The 20,348-nt window shown below is 38.5% G+C and overlaps 2 protein-coding genes across 4 annotated transcripts in view; both read left to right on the top strand.

The window, feature by feature from the left end:
* The first annotated feature begins 604 nt into the window (after window positions 1-604).
* Window positions 605-4,289, top strand: LOC308152636 (protein jagunal homolog 1-B-like). Of its 3 annotated transcripts, XM_080525665.1 has the most exons (4): window positions 605-640; window positions 2,422-2,532; window positions 2,640-2,952; window positions 3,610-4,289. In XM_080525665.1, the coding sequence occupies exons 2-4, from the start codon at window positions 2,444-2,446 to the stop codon at window positions 3,703-3,705; spliced, it is 498 nt and encodes a 165-aa protein (XP_080381791.1). In that variant the 5' UTR covers window positions 605-640; window positions 2,422-2,443; the 3' UTR covers window positions 3,706-4,289. The 3 variants fall into 3 exon arrangements, with proteins under 3 accessions (XP_080381791.1, XP_080381789.1, XP_080381790.1); XM_080525663.1 differs by having other exon boundaries at window positions 2,640-4,289; XM_080525664.1 differs by having other exon boundaries at window positions 621-698; window positions 2,640-4,289.
* LOC308154142 (adhesion G-protein coupled receptor G7-like) overlaps window positions 4,099-20,348 on the top strand; it is a gene marked incomplete at both ends in the record, with an annotated part of 32,462 nt that continues 16,212 nt past the window's right edge. The window contains 16 exons of the mRNA XM_080527319.1: window positions 4,099-4,108; window positions 4,826-4,862; window positions 9,689-9,777; window positions 9,877-9,981; window positions 10,153-10,193; window positions 10,537-10,680; window positions 10,979-11,064; window positions 11,303-11,439; window positions 11,731-11,844; window positions 12,085-12,257; window positions 12,545-12,724; window positions 12,850-12,962; window positions 13,176-13,507; window positions 13,765-13,846; window positions 16,169-16,327; window positions 16,777-16,936. Coding sequence (XP_080383445.1) covers window positions 4,099-4,108; window positions 4,826-4,862; window positions 9,689-9,777; window positions 9,877-9,981; window positions 10,153-10,193; window positions 10,537-10,680; window positions 10,979-11,064; window positions 11,303-11,439; window positions 11,731-11,844; window positions 12,085-12,257; window positions 12,545-12,724; window positions 12,850-12,962; window positions 13,176-13,507; window positions 13,765-13,846; window positions 16,169-16,327; window positions 16,777-16,936 — 1,962 coding nt within the window. The remainder of the gene's footprint in view (window positions 4,109-4,825; window positions 4,863-9,688; window positions 9,778-9,876; window positions 9,982-10,152; window positions 10,194-10,536; window positions 10,681-10,978; window positions 11,065-11,302; window positions 11,440-11,730; window positions 11,845-12,084; window positions 12,258-12,544; window positions 12,725-12,849; window positions 12,963-13,175; window positions 13,508-13,764; window positions 13,847-16,168; window positions 16,328-16,776; window positions 16,937-20,348) is intronic.

Here is a 20,348-nt window from a genome sequence, read left to right as displayed (position 1 = left end):
TTGGAGGGTGGTATGGTCTACATTTTTAAAACTATACTTTGCGAATTCAGTTGAAAAATAATGCTAACTATTTGTCAGTATTCCTCTCTGTAATTTATTTGTGTGACTACTGATTGCCTGGAATTTTAAATGTGCATACATGTTAAGACTGCCAAAATACATTTCAAACGATTGTCTAATCTGACAGTAGTGCTTAACATATAACCACAATGAAGAACTTCATATACAGTTTTTGATATTATCATTGTTTTGTTTTTTAAATAAAGACGAGGTGATTAAAACAGATTCCTTGTGTGAATCCTCCTTCTATGACTCCTTATTGCTGTATAACATTGGATGAATTCCAAGATGTATGGTAATTCTAATTGAATAATAATTAAAAAGTGGTTTCCTGAATCAAAATAGACCCTGAGTGCAACAACATTATGGAGGAGAATGATCAAACATAAATTATAGTTATCCCTATGGTAAACTTCTAATAATACGTGCTATGCACAGAGTTTCTCCTTTCGTCACTTGAGCGTCTCTTACATCCCCTCGTCATCATCTCATCTGACCAATCAGAAGCTGTGCAGTATTGTTTCCGCTTTTCCGGACTTCAAGTTTCTTTAGGAGTGAGTGGGACGTCCACCGAGTCCAGGTGAAATAACTTTGATTATTTAATGTTTGACGTACGATATAGAATTGAGACTGTGATAGTAAGTAATAGCTACTACATCAAGAGTTGAGTACTATTGAATTGCATCCGTATTCATTGTATGAATTAAATGTTTAGCTGTATGACAACTCGAGCGAATGTATGCAAGGCTAGCTAGCCTACTGCTATTACCCGCAACAGCATACTGTAGGTCTAGCTGCTGTATCCTCTATGGTAGTAAAGAAGCACTGCTCGAGGTGGTCAAACATGAAGAAAGTTCATACAGTGGGACAGGCCTGGGAGAAACGTTTGACAACAAGTTGACAACAATCATTTAATAAGTTAATTCCCCAGTGCATTACTTTCTCTAATTCTACGTCTGAATGTGCCTTGCAATTCTCCTTACCAAATTGAGCATAATTGTAACATCTTGGTGCAAGATTTCAATTGGCATGTTCATCCATATTTGGTCATACTTCCTGGTGACAACCTCAATAGCGACATCAGCTTTAATGCATTCCATAAAAGAACAGATACAAATGGCTTGTTAGCAACAGAGACGTACAAAGGACCCTTCTTGCTTTGACCTTGAAGGCCTTCCTTCTCAGGAGAGACACATACTTGGGAATGAGACTCCCCTCATCAAACTCTATTCTTACATATTGTCTATATGGCTATTGTGGTCTATTGTTACAATTCATTACTAGTGTGTGGCCTATTGCTCAGAATCACTAAGCCCCTACCCCATATCTGACTCCCATGGTCTATAGTTGTATGTAGCTAATCAGATGGCTATACTTGCATTAGCTGATAAACCATTACAGACAGACAGCGCTATGGGCATTGTGGCCAAGCAACCGTAAATGTAATCCTTATGATCTCCCCTGGCAGGTTTACATATCCTGTTAAAAAGACTTGCTTGACTTACAGTGACACCTGCTACTCCATGGATCTGGACAGCCTAGTCTAGTGGCTGGACTATTGACTCTATGGTCTACCTCTGTTGACTGCCAGAGAGCAGTCAGATGTGGGTGGGAGATTGTTCTTCAAAATCTATGTACTGACCTATTTGAAGAACCAAACGAACATTCGATGAATAATTTGAGCGGAATAGTTGCAGTTACTAAATTCAGGGGGAGGCGTATTCCCCTAATAACAATGGATGAAAACTCACCCTCCATCTCACCCACTCTCTTCCTCTCCTACTCTCCTACATAGTCTTGTATATGTAGTAGCCTATACATAGTATGTGTGTGTGTATGGGTGGGTGGGTGGGTGGTCCGGTGGGTGGGTGGTCGATAGAGCCCGACAATCGGAGCACCAATATTATTGTCCGATATTGGTCTTCCACAGAAATATCTATATATCTATATGAGATGTAGGGGCGGCAGGGAGCTTCGAGATTAAAGAGGCCAGCTAGCAATCAGAAGGCCACTGGTTCGAGCAAAAAATACATTTCTTTATACTCAATGACAAAAAGGTTGAATCTTTTTTTCCCGTCTTTTTTTCTCTAATATTCCATCGATATTGCAGCGATAAAATTAACGACCCAAAAATGTGTTATCGGTCAGACTCTAGTGTGTGGTGTACTCAAGAATTTGTTGTTTGACCTTTTGCATAATATAGGCATCATTTACAGTAGGCTTATGTTATTACACAGAATTCAGTAGGTTGAAAATACTTTTCACCAGTGGTAAGATTAACTTCTGTGGTCAAATAAATTGGATAATAAGATAAAGAGCACCATAGGGAACCCTCTAACACAGAACATTGTGTTATTCTAGGTGTTTTGGACAGACATCAGCCATGGCCTCAAGAGCTGGCCCTCGAGCTGCTGGTACCGACGGGAATGACTTTCAGCACCGCGAGAGGGTAGCCTCACACTACAAAATGAGGTTAGCTGGCTGTCATTTGAATGAAAAGTAACCATTTTAATAAACATTTGAATAAGCTAGCCATGCACCACTAATTATATTGCTTCTCCTTTTGTCTTTCTCATCAGCGTTGCCCTCAAGTCGGAGATCCGTCAACTAAACATTGTCCACGTTCTCATCTGGCTCCTGCTGGCAGCCCAGGTGGTGGTGAGCCAGCTAAACTTGGTGTCACACAGTGTGGTGGCCTCTCCTTACCAGTGGGAGTACCCCTACCTGCTCAGCATCATCCCCTCCATCTTCAGCCTCATGGCGTTGCCGCGCAACAATGACAGCTACCTGGTTATCTCCATGATCAGTGCAGGACTCTTCTCTCTCGGACCTCTCCTCTACGGCGGCATGGAGATGTTCCCTGCTGCCCAGCAGCTCTACCGGCACGGCAAGGTATACCGCTTCATCTTCGGTTTCTCTGCGGTAACCGTCATGTACTTGGTGCTGATCATTGCTGCCCAGGTGCACGTCTGGCAGATCTACTACAGCAAAAGGCTGCTGGAAACTTGGGCCACGTCCTCCACACAGGACAAGAAGAAGAAATGATTACAGAACATGGTTGGAGTGAATTTCTTTTTAGTTAATTCAGGAAGTAGGTTACATTTTAATTACATTTGAAATACAGTTCAAAGGCATTCATTTTCAATAAAAAATATAAAAATAATAATAAGAATGAGAAACTTTTTACATCAAATGTGTTTTGGGGTATTTTCTTTATTGTAAATTAAAATGACTTCCTGAATTGACTGAATTGAAATCATATTGATCCCAACCCTGTTACGGAGAGAACTTAATGACTGTTGCCAATACCATCAGATACTCCTTCTGTCTACTGTCTGTAACTGAATTATATTCCTGTGGGCCTTAATTTACATTTGCCTTTGAAGTTCTGTCTAGCTCTCAGAATGGTATCCTGTATTTACCTCATCTCATCTCTTGGCTCTGGCTGGATTAGGATTTGCCCATCTCAGACAGTAGGCAGTTTTAGCTCCTGGGCTTAAGTTTGACCTGTGACATTAGGATCCCATCTCCTCTCTCTCTGATCTCTAGAGCTGCAGTAATCTGTCCGGTAGAGGACACAGTCTACCTTCACTGAGGTCCTGTCCAGACTCCTGCCCCAACTCCCTTGACACCTTTTTTTTTTAAACAAGATCGTTATTCGTTATAGGTACTGTATAAGGGAGATGGTTCCATCTAGTCTATCAGAGGACAAAGTGGAGCAACTACCATCTTGTTTATGCAGTCCCTATCCAGTCCTCTCAGAGATCTGTCGTCCTCTGTGGCTCACTTGGTAGAGCATGGTGCTAACAATGCTTAGGTTGTGGGTTTGATTCCCACTGGGACCATATATACTGAAAACGATGCACTCACTGCAATGTAAGTCCCTTTGGATAAAAGCTAAATGGCATATATTATGCTATATTATTATTATATTAGATCTGAACAAGTGTGTGGGGATGGGGCCTAGGGGTTAATTCTGGACAGGGCCAGGAATGTGGCCTTAATGGAAGTACTAGTCATCAAGTGTTAAGTAACAGGATGTGTAAAGGTAAGAGACAGTAAAAAAGTACAGTGGTCAGTACAGTAGTATGCTATTGTATGTCAATGCAAACATTTACTTATAATAAAGCAATCTCATTGGTCAACTTGAAATATAGCACAGTAAATGCCTCTTTACTCTTTCATTTTAATCATCACTGTGCCCATTGAGAACAATCAAAAGAATGATCTGTCCCTTCCCTATCTATGCAACAAGATTCAATAAACAATGGGCAGTTTTGCTTAAGTTGTCTGTTTCGCAGGGCCTTACATTTATCTTCAAGAGTTTAGTGCAAGGCCCTGCGAAACAGACAACTTATGCAAAACTTCCTTCACAATGCCTATTGTTTATTGAATCTTGTTGCATAGATAGGGAAGGGACAGATCATTCTTTTGATTGTTCTCAATGGGCACAGTGATGTTGGTGTGTCAAACTACGATAAGACTTCATATTTTGTGTTGCATTTCCTTGGTATATGATGTGAATACAGTACATTGTATAGGACTGGTTTCCCACACATGGGTCAAGCCTAGCCCATAATGTTTTGGATTGATTTCAGTGTAGTACTCTCCGATTTCCTGGAAGCTGTGGGTTGCATGATTTAGTTTAAACCCAGCAGTTAAAACAAGTGTATAACGTATCCAGTAATCATCAAGACCTTGGTCAGTTGACTCAGGTGTGTTAGTGATGTGTTGGAACATAAAGATGCACCCTCTATGTCTATAGCTTCTAGGAATCAGGAGAAGAATGCTCAGATCCAATAGTACAGAACTACACCCTCTAGTGGAGTGTTTAGATCAGATGATGAATAGGAGGTGAAAGCTTTACACTAGTATCTAATACCCTAATTACACTACAACGTTGACTACATCGTTGCTGGAACAGTGCCAGAACGGACAAGTGAGTTTGGGTGTTTCCTTTAACTAAGCCTATTGATCAGCTGTTGACTGCCAATCCATAAAGGGTTAGATGTACACATTATTCATAGATGGAATGAATGGAAATATTGGAACTGTAGGACAAATAAAGAAGTGTTAAGTGTGAACTTGCACTGTTCTATTGCCACGTAAGTGCCACGTGCAAAAATGTGTCATTTAAATCTAGCCCAAAGACTTCTTGTTTCACTTTTCTGTTTGTGTGTGTGCTCATGTTTTTTTTTATATACTGCAGAATAAATCCTAGCATGAAAAGTAACATTTCCTTATTTCCTACACATGTCATTCTTCCCTAAAATAAAAAAAGATGACTACGTGACATTTATGTTTGTCGCACAACAAAGGTAATTGGTTTATGTGATTATAAACAATTATTATTATTATGATTATGTGTTATAAAGGTTTATGTGGTCTTCACAATACCCATGCATGATGCTTTTTCAGGGAGATCTTATCTTTACTGCTCCAGATTGAGGAAGTTGTAGTCCCTCCTTCTTTTCACAAGGTAAAACATTAACTGGCACCTACTGTCCACATGACTACGTATCCATGATAAGTAGAGAGGAGCGTAGCACCAGGACATCAATTAATGTGCTCAAACTTCAGGTCTGGAACCAATTTATGATGAAGGAGATGTGGTTTACATTGTTTTTTGCAACAGGTAAGACTTGTGTTTAATTCATGATTGATGTTCAAATTAATTATACATTTGCAGATGTTTGTTGCATGCTTGTGAATTGCTGATGACCAGACTAGTACCAGAATGTAGTGTATAAGGTGCATCACACTCCAGGAATGTACCTCAATCTATGTTTTGGTCTATTCCTCAAAAACAATGAATTATAGTAGAATATATTTCTACTGGAGACGGTCTGAATTTTTAAATGTAATATTTACACATTAGTGCACAGGGTTTGGTGTCAGCAGAGGGTGGAAGATACAGAACCATTACGCAGTTGTACAGATGTAACGTTTGAATCTATTGGTGTCATAGATGTAATTATTGAATTATTTGCCTATATTTTAATTGATTTTGTTTAGCCTACTACAATGCCTATTCTCATTCTAGCAATGATAAAAGGATTCTGTGTTGGCTGATTCAATTGGGCCATTAGGCTGGTGGCCGGCCCATGCACAAAACTGTTGGTATAGATCATATCTGGGGTAACTGCACAAAAAGGGTTGGCCCTGTCATGAAAATCTATTACTTATCAATGAAGAGATTACTGATAAATGACTTCAAACTTCTTTAAGCTTTATTTTAATGCTGCAGCAAAGAGCACAGTTAAAGCATGCTAAGTAAGCATGACCCCCCAAACATCAGTGGCAGGCCTATGCAAAACAGGTCAAATGGTTCATACCATTCTCTCTCTATCTTGTTAAATGTTTATCTATTTATTTTCTATATATATATATTTTCATTGTTGTCATCTGTATGAAAAGCACTTTGAATTGCGCCTGATGTATGAAATGTGCTATACAAATGAACTTGCCTTACCACACGGCCATTAACGCCAGCAGTTATGAGTTTATGACTCAGTATCTTGTTTTGGTTAGACAGTCTCCAAATATTAACAGACGGACAGTAGCACCTCAAAGACCAATTTTTGCACACAACTCTTGCATTCAGCCAGTGGCGGGCCGTGCATTTCACACCTAGGCCTTCAGTGATGTCCTACACAGTCCTACCTGCATTATGCCACCTCTTAACGCCAGCAGTTATGAGTTTATGAATGTATTTGGTGGAACAGTATCTTGTTTTGGTTAGGCAGTCTCCAAATATTAACAGTCGACAGTAGCACCTCAAAGACCAATTTTTGCACACAACTCTTGCAACACTATTATGGAACATATAATGGAAAATGACAGCAGTTCAACAGTTCAGTGAAGCTACAGTACAGTATTCTAAGTTAACCTTTCCTACAGTCTATTAGGTACAAAACATATAGCATTAGTTTTTCTATCACATCCCTTGCTGCACTGTGCTTCATTTTATGTTAGTTTTTTTTCTATTAGAATTTTGACCGGCCCAAAAATGGCCAGTCCAGGCCTGCTGTTGATAATCATGCAGTACAGTACAGTGACAGTTACTATTGTATGGTTAGACAGTGACACCCTGTGGTAACTACACACACATTAGTGTTCATATCTTTCTTTTTTCAGTGTCTTTGCAACTGGGGACCATTTCTACTACTACCACTACTTCAACTACTGACCCTTTAACTACTACTGACCCTACTACCGACCCTTTAACTACTACTGACCCTTTAACTACTACTGACCTTTTAACTACTACTGACCCTTTAACTACTACTGACCCTTTAACTACTACTGACCTTTTAACTACTACTACTGACCCTTTAACTACTACTGACCTTTTAACTACTACTGACCCTTTAACTACTACTGACCTTTTAACTACTACTGACCCTTTAACAACTACTGACCCTTTAACTACTACTGACCCTTTAACTACTACTGACCCTTTAACTACTACTGACCTTTTAACTACTACTACTGACCCTTTAACTACCACTGACCCTTTAACTACTACTGACCTTTTAACTACTACTGACCCTTTAACTACTACTGACCCTTTAACTACTACTGACCTTTTAACTACTACTACTGACCCTTTAACTACCACTGACCCTTTAACTACTACTGACCTTTTAACTACTACTGACCCTTTAACTACTACTGACCCTTTAACTACTACTGACCTTTTAACTACTACTGACCCTTTAACTACTACTGACCCTTTAACTACTACTGACCTTTTAACTACTACTGACCCTTTAACTACTACTGACCCTTTAACTACTACTGACCTTTTAACTACTACTACTGACCCTTTAACTACCACTGACCCTTTAACTACTACTGACCTTTTAACTACTACTGACCCTTTAACTACTACTGACCTTTTAACTACTACTGACCTTTTAACTACTACTGACCTTTTAACTACTACTGACCTTTTAACTACTACTGACCCTTTAACTACTACTGACCTTTTAACTACTACTGACCTTTTAACTACTACTGACCCTTTAACTACTACTGACCTTTTAACTACTACTGACCCTTTAACTACTACTGACCCTTTAAATACTACTGACCCTTTAACTACTACTGACCCTTTAACTAATACTGGCCCTTTAACTACTGACCTTTTAACTACTACTGACCCTTTAACTACTACTGACCCTTTAACTACTACTGACCCTTTAACAACTACTGACCCTTTAACTACTACTGACCTTTTAACTACTGACCTTTTAACAACTACTGACCCTTTAACTACTACTGACCCTTTAACTACTACTGACCCTTTAACTACTACTGACCTTTTAACTACTACTGACCCTTTAACAACTGACCCTTTAAATACTACTGACCCTTTAACTACTACTGACCTTTTAACTACTACTGACCCTTTAACTACTACTGACCCTTTAACTACTACTGACCCTTTAACTACTACTGACCCTTTAACTACTACTGACCCTTTAACTACTACTGACCTTTTAACTACTACTGACCCTTTAACTACTACTGACCCTTTAACTACTACTGACCCTTTAACTACTACTGACCCTTTAACTACTACTGACCCTTTAACTACTACTGACCCTTTAACTACTACTGACCTTTTAACTACTACTGACCTTTTAACTACTACTGACCTTTTAACTACTACTGACCCTTTAACAACTACTGACCCTTTAACTACTACTGACCCTTTAACAACTACTGACCCTTTAACTACTACTGACCTTTTAACTACTACTGACCTTTTAACTACTACTGACCTTTTAACTACTACTGACCCTTTAACTACTACTGACCCTTTAACTACTACTGACCCTTTAACTACTACTGACCCTTTAACTACTACTGACCCTTTAACTACTACTGACCTTTTAACTACTGACCCTTTAACTACTACTGACCTTTTAACTACTACTGACCCTTTAACTACTACTGACCCTTTAACTACTACTGACCCTTTAACTACTACTGACCTTTTAACTACTACTGACCCTTTAACTACTACTGACCCTTTAACTACTACTGACCTTTTAACTACTGACCCTTTAACTACTACTGACCTTTTAACTACTACTGACCCTTTAACTACTACTGACCCTTTAACTACTACTGACCTTTTAACTACTACTGACCCTTTAACTACTACTGACCCTTTAACTACTGACCTTTTAACTACTACTGACCCTTTAACTACTACTGACCCTTTAACTACTACTGACCTTTTAACTACTACTGACCCTTTAACTACTACTGACCCTTTAACTACTACTGACCTTTTAACTACTACTGACCCTTTAACTACTACTGACCTTTTAACTACTACTGACCCTTTAACTACTACTGACCCTTTAACTACTACTGACCCTTTAAATACTACTGACCTTTTAACTACTACTGACCTTTTAACTACTTCTGACCCTTTAACTACTACTGCCCCTGTAACTGATACTACTCCTACTGCCCTAGTCACTACTACTGTCACTGTAAATACTACTGACCCTGTAAATACTACTGCCCCTTTACCTACTACTGACCTTTTCACTACTACTGACCCTTTAACTACCCCTGACCCTTTACCCACTATTCCTGCCACTACCAGTCGCCCCCTGATCTGTGTCAATGGAGGTGAGCTGCAGAGTGGAGTCTGCATCTGTCCAGATGAATGGATGGGAGAGACCTGCTCAACGGGTGAGTCCAAACCCCAGCCCCATCTCTCACATTCAGAACTTGTTTGTAAACATATAATTTTGTCCTTGCTGAAAAGTGTTTCACTACTTGCTTTGATAGAAAATTTCTGCCACAATGACACCATTGGAGAATTCTCTTTTCCAAGAACTACTGTTGGCTGGTTTGCATATTCTGAGCAGAAATGTGATCTGGGCACAACCAGTGGTATGTTTCAAACACATTTCTGTTATGATTAATGCCTAAAATTACATAAGTTGCTTTTCTTTGAATACTTCTCTTGACATTTTTTAAATGTTGCCCTTCAAGCTGGTACGTCAAAGGCTACAGTGAGATGTTCAAATCATAATGGGTCTCCACAGTTTGGTCTTCTACAAGTTCTGCAGTGTGATTTGACTCTTAGTGCGATTCAAGGAAATGTGAGTAAATATTTGTGGTCAATCAAATCATGACTTGGTTATGATCTCTTTTGTACAGTTACTGTATGATAAACATAAGGAATTACACATTTTTGTCGGGATTTGGTCTTTGGAACTAACAAGACGTGATTATGAAACTTACATTTTCTTTTCCTAATTTCATTAAACCTACAGAATTAACAAAATAGAATATATCCTACTGATTGTGTTTGCAATTGTCCCATCTTAAAGCCGCAATCCGGGGGCCAGTAAGGTAGCTTTTTCTCCAACTCTTTATTGCGTCTTTAACCTGGTAGGCATTTTTGTTAGTATGCATATTATATCCCACTCTTTGTCCATTCAGATCTCCAGCACACCCAATTTGCTGCAACTGGCGACCAGTACTCAGATTCTGACATCTAGACCAGAACAGCTATCAGCTCAAAACATCACCACTGCAGCTCAGATTGCAAACACACTCCTTCAAATGTCTACAAATATCACAGAGGTAAAGTTTATTTTTTAAACCTTAAACCAATTTTATCGTCCTTATGTCATGTTAGAAAAATACTTGATATGATAGAATTACAGACTATTGACTATCACATTGAAATTGAATCATTAACAAGACAAAATGTTTCTCTAAAGAAAGTGTTTCAACTAAAAGCCATAGAGGATTTCATGTTAACGTTTGCTCTTGAGATCATGACTATAGTGTTTGGGTGTTAATCACTTATGTACAATATGGATCTAGTGTATCTAGTGATGTGGATATTGTGGGTCAGTCAGTGTTGTTTCGGTTGCAGGACATTGCTGTGGCAGCGGTGACCACAATCAGTCAGCTTCTGGATGCCAGTGAGCAGGTTACAGACGAGAGTAACGCTACTAAGAGGTACTGTAGATAATATACAGTAAACTAACAAGCAGTCTGTCAATTAACTTAAGCTGAAAGTCATATTGGATGCAATTGATTGTGTGTGTGTGTGTGTGTGTGTGTGTGTGTGTGTGTGTGTGTGTGTGTGTGTGTATGTGTGTGTGTGCGTGTGTGTGTGTTTTTTTCATGTTTCAAGTTTCAAGACAAGTGTGTGTCTGTCTGTGTCTGTGCGTGCGTGCATATGATTCTCCACCAGCCTCACGATTACCTTGGAGCAATTCTGCCTGACCCAGAGAAATCATTTGTCTCTAGTGGTCCAGCCCAATCTGGCAGTCCAGTCTGTCCAGGTGCAAGGTGGGGACACATCAGGGGTCCAGTTGTCTGCTCTAACTGGTGGGTTTGACTGCTATTGAACCTACTGCACAATGTAATTTAAAGTCATGCATAATTTATTAATTGTTTAATGGATTTAAATTTTGTGAGCAAAACATAAAATAAAAGTTATCGAGTGTATAAATATCCAGCTTAGATGGATAAACATGAGAGGTATGAGAAATATGCTTTGTGTAGTTTGTATTGTTTTCAAATGTTTATTTGCAGTCATTGGTTTTACAGTAACAGTAAGCAGTAACTCTACACATTTGCCTCCTTTAAATTCTCCAAATCAATCATCTTATTTCTCAGGACTATCTGGTAACTTTGTTGCAAACAATATTCAGCTCAACACCAATGTCTCTGAAATGGCTGTTGAGAACAGTGGTTCAGCTGGTGTCCAGGCATTTATAAGATTTCCCTCAGGTGAGCCAATGCACATCCTAAAACACTTTAAATCAGTGCTTGTATTGTTTAACTAAACTCTGTTGTCAGCCTTGGAAAATATTTGATTGCCCCAATAAATGTAAGTCATGTGGTATAGACACAGCATATTGTAAACAAATGTTTTGTAACCTTTACTACATGTCGCTAGATGAAAGTTCAAAGGTATTTGAGTACACTATGAACAACTCTCTCTCCTTTTCTCTCCCTCCTTTCACTCAGATAAGCGTAATCAACGCTCAAACCTCTCTATTGGTTTTGTGATTTACCAAAATGACAGATTCTTTAGATCGACAGCTTTCAGAGCCCAATTGAACACCAGGAGAATGGTCATATCTGCCAACCTGAAAGGAGCTGTGAAACCTGAATATGTGGAGATGCTCTTCAGACCCACAGTAAGCGCTCTCCATATCATCCCCCCATAAGGCTCTGAGCTTGCCTTGGAGAAAGTAGGAGTGTGTTTCTAAGGCAATGTGATTGAATAAACTATTATACCGGTATGTGTCTCATAATCAAACAGCATAGATATGATCTGAGCTGGCTGGGGATATAAAAAGGGCTCTATGTTATCGATAAAATTTCATTTATAAGTGAACAAGGAAGTCAGAGTTTGTTTTCTATTACAAAATTGATGGTTAATTATATCACATGGTCACTTCTCTTTTCTTTGCGATTGTTTTAGATGACAAATAAAAACATGTCTGTTGAAGAATCCCTGAAGGCAGCCTTGTACGACTATGCCTGTGTGTTCTGGGATTACACTTTAGATGACTGGAGTACCCGTGGCTGCTCCAAAGTCAGTCATTCATCAGAGGGTTTGCGATGCCACTGTAATCACACCACTAACTTTGCTGTGCTCATGGCAAGTGCATTCATCTCCATTTTACTGATCTCATGTTTTACATTTTACTAGATCATCCATACTGATAAGACTGACTGACTGTTTTCGTCTTATTTTATTTGTAAAAAACAACAACAATTCTACAGTCGTTTAGGTTGAATTATGAATACGTTGAAGCCCTGAACTGGATTTCCATCTTGGGATGCTCATTGTCTATTGCAAGCTTGAGTTTAACAATAATATACCAGATCATGACAAGGTAAGATCCTATATACAGGGATGTGGTGAGGGGTAAGTGCATGCAAACTCCATTTATCCACCTTTCTAGCTTACACCTTGTACATGTCTACAAGATCTTTGAAACATCCAAAACCTTAATAATTTTTAAATGAAGGTCAGCTGATAGCTGAAGTGGTACAACAGTGTTCTATTCTTGGTTGGTCTCAAACAGTGTTGTTTTGCCCATCCCCAGAAAATCTCGAAAGACCAACCCCACAGTCCTGTTGGTGAGCATTTGTGTAAGTCTCCTGGTCTTTACAGTCATCTTCCTGGTTGGAGTCAACAACCCTCACAAACAGATTGGCACACCGGAAATAAAGGAAGCCAACAGCATCCCTCCTTCTGACAAACACACAGAGCGGGACCATGGACCCTGCACCGTAGTGGCGGCTCTTCTGCAGTACTTCCTGATTGCCACCTTCACTTGGAACGCACTCTTCGCCACGCACTTGTTCCTGCTGATCAGGAACACCTTTACCAAGCCCTGGTCCTGCTTCACAGGCATCACTGTGATAACAGGGTGGGGTAAGAGTTCATGCAGAAGTATATGGTATTGTGTATATATTAAGTATATGGTATATGACTTGCACAGTCATATGATACTCTCATTTCCTTTTTTAGCAGTATATTTGTGTCTAGCATCTATTTTTGAAGGCCTTGAGATTATTGTGATTATTGTCTCACCAACATTAAATGCACTGTACACAGTACATAACATTCTTTCAGGACATGCAGTGATGAAACGTTGCATCAATGTTCTTACAACATTATTTGGCCCTCAGGAGTGCCTGCAGTGGTGGTTTCCATCACGTTAGGAGCTACCTACAGAGTGGATGACCCATTGGGCTACCGACAGGAAGAATTGTGAGTCAATACTCAATACATCACTCTTCTTCTTTTGTGATTATTTAATTGGTCATTGCCATAAACAAACATGAATTAAACCATATAATCCAGATCAACCATTGGTAGATGGTAATACATGTAGCCTACAGTATAAGTGCATAGTTATCATGACTAGAACGGGGCAGTGGTAGCCTAGTGGTTAGAGAGGCCGGCTAGCAATCGGAAGGTTGCTAGTTTGATCTCTGCCTCTGGATGGAGCTGCATGTGCCCTTGAGCAAGGCACTTAAACCCTAAATGCTCCTGGGGTGCCGACTATGGCTGACCCTGTGCCTAGAGCAAGAAATTCCTAAATTCCAACAATTGATTGAGATTTGATTTGCATGGAAAATAATATATTATATATAATATAGAGCTTCATCACAATAACTGTCAAACTGTTTACTGTCCTTTCTGTACACTATGGAAGTTCAGAGAGGACGTATGAATAAATAAATCAGAATTTATTGGGATATAAAGTTTACAGTGTCTTTATCTTGTGATTAAAAAGTAGCAACAGTTGTTTATGAGATCACAAGATAGCCTCTATAAAGAGTGGACACAGTTGATCATAATGTTAACACAGGCAGAAATGCATTATGTCTGTCAGTTATAGATGGCTTCCAAATCAGCAATACATTTCATATTGTCACTTGAAGAGTCACACACGAGCACACTGCTCCCCATTGCCTTATTACCACCTTATTTGCATTTCCAATTTGACTGAGGACTTGTGAACTGTTTTAGTGTGCTGAATAGTTTTGAACATAATGATCATCAAGAGATTCTTCTCTGACACAGACCACTTTGGAGTTCAAAACAAATGACAGATCAGGTGTTCCTTTGAGTTTAAATGTCACTTTTTAAAATGCACTTTGCTTGAAGTCCTAACAGTAAAAAAGGGAGCCACATTATTTTAGATCTACACTTAATAAATGACAAAACAGGAAATAAGGCAATAAGAGGTGGGGGGTATCTTGCCATGAAAGACACATACAGGCAGCATAAATGACCTTCATAGAGGATTGAGAATACACTTCTGGAAAAATCTGTGTAGTTAATAGTTAAGCTGTGTCAAATGAGATGTTATAAAGAGGCTCTGTCATATGATAGTCTAATAATAATAATAATACATAAATGAATTAATTAATAATAGGCTAATAATAATTTAAAAAACTAAGATCTTAAGAGCATGCCCCCTACACCAAGTGGCAACGTTAGTCTTCTGTATGTACATTTCATGCAATTTTCTCCGTAGTTTTCGGAAACTGGGAAAAAACCCTGCTATCATTAGTCGACTTTGAGAGAGCAGAGTCACATGTGCATGTGTGCATTGAGCAAGTGTTGAATTGTTTCAATGTGCCTCATTGAGCAAGCATACAGTAGGAACTGACTGCACTACACCGGTGGTGTCAAGCTATCATGAACTTAGTCCACTCCTATTTATCGAGTTTATCGTGATTTAGAAGAAAAAAATTGTGTTATGTCGTGATCACAAGAAAATTATCTATTTTTAAATTATTTTTTAAATTATTATTTATTAATAATGTTTATTTATAAATAAGTTCTGATCTCCACATAGCGAGGGAATTTGAATGAATTCATGTCTTCTCTGGACTTCCATCCATGGTACATGTCTATGATGACCAAACACTTTTAACACATGTTGTAACAATAAGTGAACAACTGTCTTTGTTTACTTTTGTTGAAATATTCAAATGACTGAATGAATGATCTTTATTGTAATTGTAACAGGTACAACGAAATGTAATGCAAACCCTATGTGCTAACAAACAACACAGTCCTAAGATAATAGAAAAAAACAAGGATGAGCCATAAATAGACATAAATAGGGGGGATATAAATAGGGGGATAAGTGATCGTAAGGCATCTGAGAATGTATCTATTATGTGAACTTATATACTTATATACACTATATGGCCTATTCACAGGGGGGTATATAGACAGGGGGAGTTAGCATGTAACTGTGTACTTTTATAAACATATAAACATATAAACTAGTAACTTATCTACAGTATATAAACCTAACACAAGAATATAAACATATTACATAACATACAGTTATAGAACATTGCACTATTCCCTTAGTTATTGCACAGTAGTTTCTCGTATTGCACGGGTTACAGAGGGGATTTTTTGTTTTGTTTGCTTAGATCTTAGCTGAGTTTAGTGCACTTATAGTGCACTTATTAACAGCAACATGACGTTTCCTTTGTTATACACCACACACTCTTAAGTTTGTTATACACCACACACTCTTAAGTTGTTTCCTTGCCCTTCCAGTTGCTGGCTTGCTGCCCTAGACAGAGACGGGATGTTTGACTTCAAGAAGCCAATGTTTGGGGGGTTTCTGATTCCTGTAGCATTGATGCTCATCTGGAACACTGTTGTGTTGGTTTATTTTGCATTTACAACATGCAGGACAAACCCAAATCTGACCAGGTAATTCATATTCTGGCCATTTACAATGAATAAGATGGTCTTCTTGAGTATTTAATTCCCCCATAATTCTACTGAAAATGTCACATCGATATTGTATGATCTATGTATGTTCCATTTGTAATTCTAGTGTGTTATGAACCCGATTTTAATATAATTTCAAATATATATGAATTCACTTGCAAAACATCTCTAAACATAAATTCAACAAATTACATTGCAACACAATGTAACACCATACACCATATTCTCATTGTTCATGTATATTTCCAGTAGGGTAGAATATACTCAACAAGGGAAATCCAAAATCACATGTTAAATATTACATGAGAGCTTGCAGAAGTTGGCTAGCTTTTGGCTTACAGTATATGACTTGTACAATATTGAGTTGAAGATCTTGTGTTGCATTCTGGTAGAAGAATACAAAAATAAATAAATTTAATTTTCCTCAGTACAAACCAGAACTCTACAAAGAAGAAGTTCCTCAGTAGCTTCTCAGTATCAGTGGTGTTAGGCCTGTCCTGGATAATAGGCTACCTGATGCTCATCACCCATGACAAGACCCTCCACTTTATATTCAACATTGTCTTCTGTGTTTTCACCACAACTCAGGTAATAAAGCATTGGGTTACGTTTGGACACACTTCCCCATTCAATTGCATGGGAAAGTGTGTCCAAACTTTTGGCTGGTACTGTAATAATAATAATAATAATAATAATAATAATAATAAAAACACTACTACTACTACTAACAATAATAATAATAATAATAATAATAATAATAATAATGAGTACTCATACAACAATTACACCATCCTATAATTACTTTATTTCATTTGGATTAATCAAATGCATGACCTTTATATAAAATAAAAAATAAAAAATAAGCTTTCCATCCACAGGGCCTGCAGATCTTTATTTTATTCACAGTAAGAACATCTATTTTCAAGAAAATTGTATTGGGTGCATTTCAATCTGACTCTTGTCCTGAGATTTCCCTATACCCCAAGAAAAGGTTTGTCCTATGGGGGCGCCAGAACACAAAGCAGAACACAAACCAGACCATGGAATCATACAGAGAACTGGATGAATTCTCAAGCCATGCATAATTATGTGCCTTGTCTGTCAGATACTGCCTCCGGGAAGGCCACAAAGACAACTGCTGGCCTGTAAGTTTCTCCTCTGGGGTAAAGCTAACTATACAGTACCTCCTGTGTGTAGCTGTGTTATACACTGACGGTTTTGCATCAATTTGCATTTTAAAGAATCTGAAATGAGGCATTACAGTATGTGTTACACAGACATGAAGGGCCAAACAGTCAGTTGTAAGCTATGATATCAGAACCTATATATTATTGTGGTGTTTAGACAGTTAATCATGTTTACTGTAGACTGCCTTTCTCAAAATGTTGACATGGTCTGTCAACCCTTTTTTTGTTTTGTTTACCTCATTGATCACATTATCAGACATTTAGCCATACACTTTGTCCAAAGACATTCTGTACATTTGAATGCAGTTTGCACTTCTTTATTTGTATTATTGCTTTGCATTTGTCTCTACGGTCCATTATAGTCCTCTCTTGATCTTTTGTTTTTACTGTTTGAATTTCTATGGCTTAATACTTTCATGTTGTTATATTACTTTGTTTTTGTATCATTGTGATTTTAATATCACCATTTGCATTTTATCTGTTATTTCTATTGTAAAGTGCATTATATTTGTATATGAAATGTGCAAATAAAGTCCTATCCATTGATTGACTAATTGAGTGATTTACCTGTGCGGCTTGTACTGTGACTGCATGTACATATTCTTATTTACAGTAGACATTTTATTTTTAAGAATACTCTACCTCTGCAGATGTTGGTTATTACTACTTCTCACCAACAGTAGAGTTGCCTATGCCAGGCAGTTAGGGCTTCTCCTTATCCATCAAATACACATGGCCTCTTTTGTATAACTCAAGCAGACAATAGACAATGTTACAGTTTTTCTCAATTGCTTTGGTGCATTTCTCTGATCAGAATTAAAATTCTCATAACTGTTAGTTCAACCTCCACAACATTTAGTCATTTTGTGCACATCATAGTAGCAGTTTCTCATTGCTTCCAACAAATTGCAAATGCTTTTAGACATGCATCAATTGCTGTCATACAATTCTCTGCTGTTTCATAACACACACTTTTGGATGCTGAATAGTCATTCCCTATAAAAACTAATAGTCCTCATTTCATTGCTTGAGTCATTACATACACAAATGTTGAACAAGTTGTCAAAATCTGTCAAGCAAATTTTACACATTTCCTTCTCATTTTTTCCTGAAAAAACAATTTCTCTCAGGTGAACCTCAGCTTTCACTGATGTGAGGAGTGTGTGAAGCATTACATGTAATTGTAACCAATGATAAGCCACTTCTCCACAGTCACTCAGAGCTGAATCCCATGAACCCTCAATTGGCAAGCATATATGAACCGAGCAGGACATAGTGTGTACCATTTTGACAATACAGAAATAGAAGGTCAGCATCGTGGAAGAGGGGCGAGGATGCGGGGAGGGGACAAAACAGGGTAAGAGGAAGAAGAGGCCATGTACATAGGCAGATTCCTGATGAAATTAGGGCTACAATTGTGGACCATGTTGTCAATCACGGCCTCACAATGGCTGAGGCTGGTCGAAGGGTGCAGCCAAATGTTGGGAGAACCACTGTAAATTCAATTATTCAAACATTTCTTCGGGAGAACAGGTGTGTATATTGGACAGTAATTCAGCACTAAATCTGCACTGCACTACTGTCATTGTGTCATACATGAAGCTTACAGTGGGACAAGAACTTGTCACTTTTTACATTTTACATTTAGACTTACAGCTTTACTGCAGCACAGATTTACTGTATTGTAGTGTAAAGTAGTGTTACAGTAAAGATTTGCCATATTTACAGTATGGTACTGTACTGCAGCATTTTACAAGTGGGAAGCACTGTTATTGTACACTACAGTAATATGGGTTAAAGCAGTATATCTCATGTTTACTGTACATTACTGTAATTTTACTCTGCACCACATAGACAAGACAAGGCAAGACAACCTTGCAGAGGTGGAAAAGGGCCCCTTTTTACTCCACAACAAGAGGAAGCCATTTGTGCAATGGTGATTGCAAACAATGCCATAAGGTTGAGAGGGATACAAAGCGCTGTTATAGAGGATGACACTATCTTTGGGAATATTGAATCTGTTTCAATCGCTACAATTGACAGAGTGCTCAGGAGAAATGAAATGCGCATGAAACAATTGTACAATGTGCCATTTGAACGGAATAGCGACAGAGTGAAGGAGATCCGTCACCAGTATGTACAGGTAAAACATTTATGTGTTCTATGCATACTCTAATGTCCAGTGCTGTAAACTGGTTACTTTGTATAGTGCCATGCAGTACACGTACATGACAGTTCATACTGTACAATATGTTGTCCAAAATGCATTATGTTACACAGGAAAAGTTTTTATAGTTTTTTTCTCTCTCTCTCTCTCTCTATTCTGGGATAAAGCATGTACTGGAGCTGGAGGCCAGGGAACCGCTGCACACATTCATATACGTTGATGAGGCGGGTTTCAATCTGGCAAAAGGTAGAAGGCATGGAAGAAATCGCATTGGACAGAGAGCAACCATTGATGTCCCAGGCCAACGAGGAGGGAATATTACAATGTGTGCAGCTATCTCAGAAAATGGCGTCCTCACCCATATACCCTGTCTTGGTCCATGCAACACACAACATCTGCTGACTTTTTTAGACATTCTTTACAGGGACATAATCCCTGAGAATGAGAGGGGTCTAAACGGAGACCATCTGAACAAGTATGTTGTTGTATGGGATAATATGCGTTTTCACCACTCAGATCTGGTCAGACAGTGGTTTGCAGCACATGAAAGGATGCTGGTGGAATATCTCCCTCCCTACTCCCCATTCCTGAATCCAATAGAGGAGTTTTTCTCTGCCTGGAGGTGGAAGGTTTATGACCGGCATCC

The sequence above is a fragment of the Nansenia antarctica genome, assembly GCF_963989245.1.
Source record: "Nansenia antarctica genome assembly, chromosome: 3".
Lineage (NCBI taxonomy): Eukaryota > Metazoa > Chordata > Actinopteri > Argentiniformes > Microstomatidae > Nansenia > Nansenia antarctica.
This window is presented reverse-complemented; position numbering and strand designations above follow the sequence as displayed.